Source organism: Montipora foliosa, chromosome 8 (assembly GCF_036669935.1).
Source record: "Montipora foliosa isolate CH-2021 chromosome 8, ASM3666993v2, whole genome shotgun sequence".
NCBI classification, from domain to species: Eukaryota; Metazoa; Cnidaria; class Anthozoa; order Scleractinia; family Acroporidae; genus Montipora; species Montipora foliosa.
In genome coordinates, this window is record NC_090876.1 from 16,580,047 (window position 1) to 16,590,046 (window position 10,000).

Genomic DNA, 10,000 nt, shown 5'->3' on the forward strand with positions numbered 1-10,000 from the left:
TCCGAAAAAGGATCACTGATCCAAGATCACTTGGATCACGGTGCATCAGAGGTACCGATAAATCCACTCTGGGAAAGGATTTTTCAGTTCCTTTGAAGCAACATGATCCAAGTGATCTCAGATCAGTTATCTTTCTTCGGATCATCCGAAACGAATGCACCCCAAGGCAGTCCTCAAAACGTACCGTTTTCTTTTCCGTTTTTGCCTCCAGTTTACTCCCTAAAAACGTTGTAAATTCTTTTTAAAAGAACCTCTGTTATGCACTTTGTATAAATATCTTTTTGTGCCCCTACCTTGTTTTTGCGCCAATATATGGCGGCAGAAGTTTTTCTAGCTGTCTTTCCATTTAAAAGCTGTCGGGGAAAATGGTGAATTCGAAACACTGTATGAACATTTCTTATGAACTCTATCCCTGTAACATTGGGTAGATCTAGTTTCTGCAATCATGTTGCGGATTATTTCACAATTAGATAATTGGAGCCAAGATCTTAGCGTGTTTGTTTGATTGTATCGGATATTATTAAATATCAGATTTCCAGCACTTTCATTGGCTCGCCGGACACAGGCTATCAGTTTTTGCATGTATATACTAAAACAGTGGATAGCGTTGTACTCGCGCGCTGATTGGCTCGTCAAACTCCAAATATCCTGTGCTATTTACCTCCGAGCAACTCGAGAAAAAATGGCGTCTCGATTTGCATCCGTGACAAGTGAAGAAAACATCCAAATTAATTTTTTGTGCTGGGTATTATCTCACTGTTTTAGTAAAAAATAATAATATTCACCTCAGTGTCGGTGGCTAGTGCTACTCACCTCCACTTCAGTGAATAGTTGCTAACTATTTCTGCTGTACCTAATATGGTCAAGGAATGTGTCAAGGATAAAGCGAGCTGAAAACATTTTTGCAGCTCTGAGACAAAAATGGCCGACAAAAGCCGTTTTGGACCGGAATTGACCGAGGCATAAATCGATGCTTTAGTCGACAATACTACCCCCGGGAACACCAAAGAAGAGTTGTTATATTCTAATTCGCTGCCCCGCTCAACCGAATATAAAACATTTATCATGTAATAAGCAACCACTTATGGGGTGTGTCAACACGAGCCGTGTATAAGACGAACTAAAAGAACGGGAAAAATAAATTAAATACCCAATGACAGAGAAACAGACAACAAAGAAAGAATATTATCCTTAATGTAGTCATCCTTGGCTTTATCTGATTTCCATCGACCGTGTCTCTTGAACAATCTATCAGAAACCTGAGCATCTGCTGCAGCAGAGGCGCCTCCAGCTTTACTTTTAAGAAGAACTGCAGGGAGACCTTGTATCAACCCCTTGAGGCGAGTGTGTTCAACATGCTGAAAACAAGACTGTAAGATACCACTGACAAAAACTATGGAAACAACAATGCGAAAATAAATGTCATGGAAAAAACGTCGGATTACAATCAATCATAATAAAAATACAAAAGGCACTTGTACTGTGCAGATCTGAACCACGCCACTAGGCGAAAATCCGACTAAAGGAGTAAAACAAGCCACTCGGCCAACTAGTTTCATTCGAAACATAATGAACAAAATTACGATATTTATTGCGCTCATGGACTGAAACAATAGCCAGTGAAACTATCACAGGGGTCAAAAGCCGCTGACAAAATCTATGGAAACAACAATGCGAAAATAAATGTCATGGAAAAAACGTCGGATCAAAATCAATCATAATAAACATACAAAAGGCACTTGTACTGTGCAGATCTGAACCACGCCACTAGGCGAAAATCCGACTAAAGGAGTAAAACAAGCCACTCGGCCAACTAGTTTCATTCGAAACATAATGAACAAAATTACGATATTTATTGCGCTCATGGACTGAAACAATAGCCAGTGAAACTATCACAGGGGTCAAAAGCTATGGGGCGCCAAATGTATTTTTATTATTTAGAGTGGTTATTTGTATATAACCAAAAGAAGTATGGTTATATGTAAATAACCACATTGCAGTTTGGTTATTTCTAAATAACCAAAAGGAGACATTGGTTATTTAACAAGTAACCAAGAAATGAGTGTGGTTATTTGCTAAATAACCAAAACTGAAAATTGGTTATTTGCTAAATAACCAAAACTGAAAATTGGTTATTTGCTAAATAACCAAAACTGAAAATTGGTTATTTGCTAAATAACCAAAACTGCAAAGTGGTTATTTGCTAAATAACCAAAACTGAAAATTGGTTATTTGCTAAATAACCAAAACTGCAAAGTGGTTATTTGCTAAATAACCAAAATCGAAAAAATGGTTATTTGGTTATTTTTTAGAGATAACCAAAACTTGATTTTTTTTTCCAGTGACTGCAAATTGCAAATTGGTTATTTAGCACAAAATTGGTTATTTACCTAATTGGTTATTTACCTTGGTATGGACGTGACCACGTGGCCCGTTTTCCCGCTCATTCCCTACAGTGCATTGCGTCCTTCGATTTCTCTCCATGCAACATGGCTTCCAACGATGACATGGTAGCAAGAATCTCTGCTGCAGTTTGCAGTGCACTTAGAAATTCTAATTCTCAGCAACAGGTACGTGTCAAGGCAAGTAGTTGACGGTGTCTTGTTTTCTGAAACAAATGTTAAAGTGCCTTATCAGCGATTGATGGCTGCCAAATACTAACAGTCGATTGCGGCACGGCGTGCAAATTCACGAACTCAATATTTTGTCCGACTGCGCTTTTCTGAGATTTATTGTTTTTCCTTCAGAGAACTGTTGGTCGTCCCCGAATATCTCTACCAAAAGAAACTATTGAAGGCTACTTTGATATGGGTTATTCTGTGTCTCAGACTGCTGAAGCATGTGGTGTGTCGCGGTCGGCTCTGTACTGTAGAATGCAGCAACTGGATATATCCTACAGAGATCAGTTTTCTAGCCTTGACAATAACAGTTTGGACAGAGAAGTAAGAGATATCAAGATTAATCATCCGAACTGTGGAGAAGTGATGATAACCGGCCATTTAAGAGCAAGAGGAGTAATTGTCCAACGAAGTCGTGTACGCGAGTCTATTCATCGGGTTGATCCCCAAGGTGCTGATGATCGGAGATGTAGAAGAATTCGCCGTCGAGTATATTCTGTGCCTTGCCCAAATTTCATGTGGCACCTTGATGGTAATCATAAACTTATTCGTTGGCGCTTTATCGTACATGTTGCCATAGATGGGTTCAGCAGACTGATTGTATTTTGTGCCTGTAGTAACAACAATAGATCCCAAACCGTTGTAACTTTGTTCCAACGTGCAATCAGTCAGTATGGAAGACCACTGAAAGTACGAACTGACAAAGGAGGAGAAAATGTACGTGTTTGGGAAGAGATGATTAATCATTCACCAGCAGGGGAGATGGCCGTCATCACTGGAAGTTCAGTTCACAACCAGAGAGTAGAGCGGTTTAATCGTGACTTAAATATTCATTGTGCTGATGTAATTAAGTCAGAGCTCTATGAATTAGAGCATCAAGGCCTCTTGGATCCTTCTAATGACACAGATTTATTTTGCTTACATTATGTCTATGTTCCAAGAATAAACCAACTTCTACAAGAGTTTGTCAATGCCCACAACCACCATTCTATTTCTACAGAGAATAACCAGACACCACTGCAGCTATTTAACAGTAATCAGCACCTGCTTCCTTTACACAGTGTTACACCACGAGACCTACAGTTGTTCAAGTACCCCCTATTTGCAACCCTCTAAATGATGAAGTCTACCAGAATCTTTGTCAAGAGATAGATCCTCTTGTGAGTACTTCGAGAATAGACCTGTACAAGCAGGTTATTGAGTTTGTAGGAAATTCTATATTACAAATATAGCAATTATCACAACTGGAAAGGCCTCAATGAAACTAGCTAACATCACAGTTTTAGAATGAAATTCAGTACCTGTAACCTGAAATATTGTGCTCCATACATATACTTACCAGAAGTGACATATATTGTGGTCTTGTACATTGATTTTGTACAAACTGAGAAATGTTTCTTTCAGTTGATATCCTTTTCAGCATTACAAATTATAATTGTTCATGGACATTACTCCTTTAGCCTTAGCCTTGTTGTTTCTATTGTTCAAGTTCATTTAAGTGTGATTGAAATTAAAAATTTTCTTTCGAGTCAGATTCTCAAAGTGGTGGTTATCGTTGTTAATTAATTCAGGGAACTGATGCATCTATTTTTGCCTATGTGGGGAGGGGAGTTAGGATAATTGGCACCAAGTGCTGATCATTTGTAAGTGAGAAGAGAGAGCAAGGGGAGAGAAGAAGGGTACCCTGTTTTCCTTTGTTCTGTATGATCTGGTGAAACCAATTTGGTTTTTAAATTCTTTCCTCTGATATATGGACAGGGTTTATTTGGTGATGTCAGGTGTTTCAGGCACTGACTCCCTTTGATCAAGAGAGGATGAGGTAAGATACATTGGCCTCTTCCAATCATAGTTTTTTAAAATCTGATTTTAGCTCTGCAGATATGTTTAGAGAGGCACCTGATTGGGCAGTTGTCATAACGTAATGAACTTTTAAATATGCAGCATTGGAAATGAGAACTTAAATAGCTTTGCAAAACTTAAAAATAGATTTTTTAAGCTACGCTTGGAGGCATGGGAATCTGTTCTCTCATTTCATCCTCTCTTGCTTGGACTGAACTCTCCATTTTGGTCACAGGGACAAAGATTTGGGTTTAAGGCTGAGCCCACTACCGGCTGACTGAGGAGAGGAGAGGGAACCTACCATGCCACAAGACAAGATCAGAGAGATGCACTTGACATAAAGCTCAAGCTTTCAAAATGTTTTATTAGCCTTTCAACTAACGAAACACCCAAAATGTTAACTAGATTGGCTTGCAAGTAAAAATTTGAAAGCAACACACTGCAACTTGCTCTAAAAAAAGCCATTTCTTGTAAGACCAAATCTTGCTGGACTGGTCACAAAAGAATTCATACGACAATTCTGTAAACACATTTACAATTTCTTCAAAGACAACCTACATATACAGATATCAATGAAGGTTATATGAAAAGCATAAACAATAACACCCACTGAGGCTCGAGGAAACAACAATACCGGTAACTTGCTTCCATTATCAGCTGGGCTAAATAATTATTTAGACACCTCAAAATAACGTAACAAACTGAGCAACCAATTTGTCAGGACTGTCTATTGAGAGCTCCATTTGTCCCTCTAGTTATAGTCCTTGATTTCCTAGGCCAAGAACTCTATGGCACTGACTAAACATGAACATAACATATAGAACAAAGTGGCTGTAACCAGCAACTCTATTCAACAGATATACAGTGTTTAATTAGAATTACTTTCATACTTTATGTTGTGAAGACCCTTTCCATTTCTAAAATATGTGGGTAGTATCTTGAAATGTGAGGCAAGTTCTGTCTTTCTGAAACCTTATGCCATTCCAAACCCTCGGCTATTTTGAACAGCATAGCTCATAGCTCCCTTAAAGTCTTCATATGTCTTATGAACTACAGGGAGATAAAGGGTACAAGCGCACGTACTTGCCTTAGGAAATCTAGAAAGCATTCCAGCATTTTCTTCTGGCTCATGAAGAAACAATATCTCACAAGAAAGTCCCTGGGGCGGTAAATGTTTGCACCCTGACACAAAAAACAGGATATCCGACAGGCTTACTGTAGCAGACTGTTCTTCACAGTCTTGAATTAAGTCCTGCCAGTGGGCGAGAACGAGGTTCTCAACCTCCCTCCTATTAGACCCTTCACATGCACGTGCGACCGAGAAGATGGAATCAAAGTCAGTCACACTCAAAGTTTCAGGCTTGAAACAGAAGGCTTCCCTCATCACGTGTGGATACTGCAAAATTGAGTCCAAGACCCCTAATGTACGAAGACCCTCTTTAAAACTGTCATAAGCTGGCTGTGATCTTCCTAAAACGTACCAGTTGACAGTTTTCTGGACAAGGTTAACAATATCAGTGGTAGCTTTAACCACCTGAAACGTACCAGCCATGTCAAACAATAAATCAAGCTTGGCATCACTGATGACCTGTTCTGCCTCTTTTATACTTGATGTATTCAGCAATTTTTCAAGAGACACTCTTAGATCATAGTCGCAAACATCTTTGACCGAAGCATTAACATTTTGGGTGCCTTTGACTACACTGTCATAACAAATCTCTGAGAGGCATTTCAATGTAGGACCCCCATGAACTATGGACATAGCAAATATTTGTCCAGCTAAATAATATTCTCCCTCCTCCAAGCACCTTGCATTAAGAGATATAAATTTTGAGAACGCTCCCCCCAAAAAAAGCTGAGAATTGACCAGCCTCTCTGTTACAAGTGTAAAGAACTCCCTGGCGGGACCACCAAGATCTACTGCCCCTTCTGAAATTCCGAGGTCATCTGTAAACTTCACAGACAGTTTGTTTTTAGGGTCAAATGACTTCCGATTGAGTGCTCTCTTAGTACCCTCCCATATATGATTTCTACTGATATTAAATTTAGAGGTCGCAGAATCTGTTATGACTGATGAGAGATTATGGAGAATTTCCCTCAGCGTGATGTTGGCCTCAATGGTTTCTGCTTCATCACTAGGCAGAGCATGCTTTTCACTTTCGGGGATAAATTCGTCATCAGAAATGAATTCATCACATATAAGAGCTGCATATACTTCATCCACCGACCTTCAAAGATGAAAAGAAGTTTGAAAAGTTAGTTAATTAGGTTCAATGCAATGATAAAAGTATTTATCTATTTATTATTCAGACTTCCAGTGAAAAGTCTGTATCATAGATTACTGGTCCTTGTCACTGTTGGCAACTCACTTTCACCATTTGTGCAAAAGCTCCAAATGACTTGAAACAAACTCATAAATACCACCCCTGTTGCCATATTAACATGATAAGGACAAAGACATTACTGATTGTTTTTAAGGTCCTTGCAGAAAGCCTACATACATAAGGCAAATCAACTTAATGATAAATTTTGTAAAACTACCTGAAATCTTCCATTGGTGCAGTAGCAGAAGAGACAGAAGGCCCTGCCATCGACAGAGAAGAAGGTTCAGCCACTGAGACCACAGAAGGTCCAGTCACTGGTGGTGATTCAGTGCTTGATTTAGGAAAAGGGCAGCTCCGATCAAATGTGGGAACCTCAAGCTTAAGGGGAAATATAAATATAGAAATATTGAGTGATAAAATGACAGCCTGATGTATTATGCCCTTTCTGCTATTGTTATAGGCAGATTTGGCATTTGATAATGATGACATGCATTAGTATCACCCAACTAGTGGACTAGTGTAAATCCTAATTTTTGATTGGCTATGCTACTAGAGAACTATAAGTAATAGTCCTCGATTAGCGATAAGCTTGGCGCTTTCTTTCGTTTTGTTCCCAAATAAATATTCCTTCAAATTGCAGTTGCAAACTTTATTGTTGCCTTTTCTGTCCGACTAGTTGGGTGATACTAAAACAATAATTATTATTAGACCCTTCGCCCTCAAGGGCCACGGGTGAAGAGCCCATTCGGCTTCACCTTTGCCCTCGCGGGCTATGAGTCTAATTGTCAATAATTATCCTTTAACAGCCTGTTGTGTTAACCTTTTAAAATTTCAGACAAAAACAAAGAAAAAATGTAATGAATTGGATGTTTGTAACCACAAGCTACAAAAACAGATAAACAAATGAAGGCTGCATGTGACTTACATATTAGCTCCCGGGGGTGGGGGTGGGGGGAGACTCCCATAGAAAGTGGACGGGGGTTGCTTGTCGGAAAAAAAAATACGCTTTTGGCACCCCCATCCTCTTTATATGGAAGTTCCTTCCCCCCCTACCCCCAGGATAAACTCCTCAGTGCTAATACTCTGAAGGGGGACAAATTATAGCCAGGAACCTGTGAAATGTAAAGGAGTAGGGATGCAGGAGGTAGGACAGAATTCTGAAATATCACTAAATTATTGTGTAAATGTCCAAAAAACAAATCAGTCAAGTTAGGACCAGTAATGGGAGTAATCTCAGGGTACTCAGAGAAGTATGTTTAGAATACCCAGTCCCTCTCTAGATTCCTCAAGTTGAAAATTAATTCAGGGGTTGACAAAACAGTGACAACATTAGCAATCAATATCATCTTAACAACATTAAATACACTTGCTAGTTACCTCAAAATCATCAATGTCACTATTTCCTTCATCACTCTCAACAGAGATGTGTCCAATCACTGTCGATTCCTTCTTATTACCTGGGACTGGAAGCTGAGTCATAATGTAAAGTGCTCCTTGAGAAGCTAAAGAAAGTACCTCAGGAGCATTCCACTGAAAGGATACTGAAACATTTGGCCTCTTTAGCTTTTTTGCCCCAGGTACAGTGCTAAAACCATAAAAAGTGACAATTCATATACTGAGTTAATTACCACTCATGAGTAACCAGAGATGTATCCAGAGTGCGTCATTGCGTCTTGGGACGCACTCATTTTCCTTTTAGACCCATAGAATATCGAACAAAGGGTCCAGTTGGACGCAGAAAAAAATCGAATGTTTATGCAAATTACGAACGCCAGGAAAAACATGCGAACGGAGTATTTCACAAGGAAATTGAACATCCCCATTTCTCACATCGGAGAAATGATCGAGTTCCTGAAATTTCAAGGTAAGCTGTTATTTTCGGATTTTTGTAGTCGAATAATTTCATTTTGTCAACCATTATGTCCAGCTTCATAAGTTCAGTTTTGAATTCGCACGTGTTGCGTGACATGATCTGAGCTGTTTTTTTACGTGAGACAATCGGCGACACTTTCGATCTGCCGCCAGTGATAATAAAACATTTCAGTCGAAGTTCAGTTTGTTGCATGCTTTCCAAGTGAAATTCAAGCATTAGTTCGCTTATCATGATTAAAATGACAGAGAATCCAAAGGCAAAGTATGTTAAATATTTGTTTCGTGCGACCCTGTTGATATGAATTCCGGGCGCGCACGTGTCATCGTCTCGGTTCTTGTTTTGCACGTAACTTGTCTGTTTTGCAAATTATCCAACTTTTCTTCGGAGTTAGTGTTATAATTAACGTGTTGAACATGAAACTTGAATGTATTCAATCGCTTGGTTATTAACATTGGCCATGGCGAAGTCACGGCCGCACGAGCCGACGATGAATTGCGTATCGATCGCTTACATTTGTTTACTCTTTTGTTCCTAAATTACACCTAAAAGCGTAGTTAAAATAAATGAATCTCTTTTGCGGAAAATTGAGATTCAGTTCTGTTTTTTTTTTTTTGCTGTGGAGATCTAGATCATTTATCAACTGGAGCCAACAGTTCCTACAGCATACGGATTCCTCGAAACGTTTTCAATGTGATCGATGGAGCTTTGACAGCCCATACATGTTGATCGATGAATCAACAGGCACAACAGTTTCAAAGAAACTGATCATTTTAAGTACATATTCGTTGGGAGGGATAAGACTTTATTTTCGTGCAGTTATAAATCTGAAAGGGTACTGAGGCAATGGATCGCATATTAATTCTTGAATATTAATTAGCTGGATCCCCAAAATTTTGCAATGGGGTGAATGGACCCCCAAATTTTTCAAAAAGGGGTCCAGATGACGCCCCAAATTTGAAAACCTGGGTACATCTCTGAGTTACTATAATCTTAAGTCATCTTCACGCATGCGCCACCGGTGACACTGCTCCTTTAAGTTTCACAGTTGCCAATATACTCACAATTGAAAAAAATCATTGTTTATATACCACTGGAATGAAACATGCTATAACACATGATTAACATCTTACCTCAAATACTGAAAGGGCATTTCCTCCTCATCTCTCAGCTTAAAAGATTTCCTGAAAATACTTGAGATTTCACTTACAACTGCTCTCCTGTCCCATGTAGTATTCAGGCTCACTTTGCCAATCAGGCCTAACTCTGCCAATTGGGCCCTACGCCCACCTCGTGGAATGGCAAAAATGTCACCCTCCTCATATGGCAAGCACACTACATCTTTGGTG

The 10,000-nt window shown here is 39.3% G+C and overlaps 2 protein-coding genes and 1 long non-coding RNA gene across 3 annotated transcripts in view; 2 read left to right on the forward strand and 1 right to left on the reverse strand.

The window, feature by feature from the left end:
* LOC138013264 (uncharacterized) overlaps positions 1 to 10,000 on the forward strand; it is a 342,610-nt gene that overhangs the window by 304,631 nt on the left and 27,979 nt on the right. The window lies entirely within an intron of this gene.
* LOC137967440 (uncharacterized) lies at positions 2,490 to 3,734 on the forward strand. The gene is made up of 2 exons (XM_068813961.1): positions 2,490 to 2,570; positions 2,748 to 3,734. The coding sequence occupies exons 1-2, from the start codon at positions 2,490 to 2,492 to the stop codon at positions 3,732 to 3,734; spliced, it is 1,068 nt and encodes a 355-aa protein (XP_068670062.1).
* Positions 4,960 to 10,000, reverse strand: part of LOC137967467 (G2/M phase-specific E3 ubiquitin-protein ligase-like) — a 5,669-nt gene continuing 628 nt past the window's right edge. Inside the window, exons 2-5 of the mRNA XM_068813983.1 lie at positions 9,785 to 10,000; positions 8,159 to 8,366; positions 6,999 to 7,159; positions 4,960 to 6,685 (exon numbers count right to left, since the gene is read on the reverse strand). The exon at positions 9,785 to 10,000 is cut by the window's right edge and continues 182 nt beyond it. Coding sequence (XP_068670084.1) covers positions 5,431 to 6,685; positions 6,999 to 7,159; positions 8,159 to 8,366; positions 9,785 to 10,000 — 1,840 coding nt within the window. The 3' untranslated portion in view covers positions 4,960 to 5,430. The remainder of the gene's footprint in view (positions 6,686 to 6,998; positions 7,160 to 8,158; positions 8,367 to 9,784) is intronic.

Coding starts and splice junctions, on each gene's coding strand:
- LOC137967440 (XM_068813961.1), top strand. CDS start 2,490: ATGGCTTCCAACGATGACATGGTAGCAAGAATCTCTGCTGCAGTTTGC. Junction 2,571..2,747: donor ATTCTAATTCTCAGCAACAG/GTACGTGTCAAG, acceptor TTTTTCCTTCAG/AGAACTGTTGGTCGTCCCCG.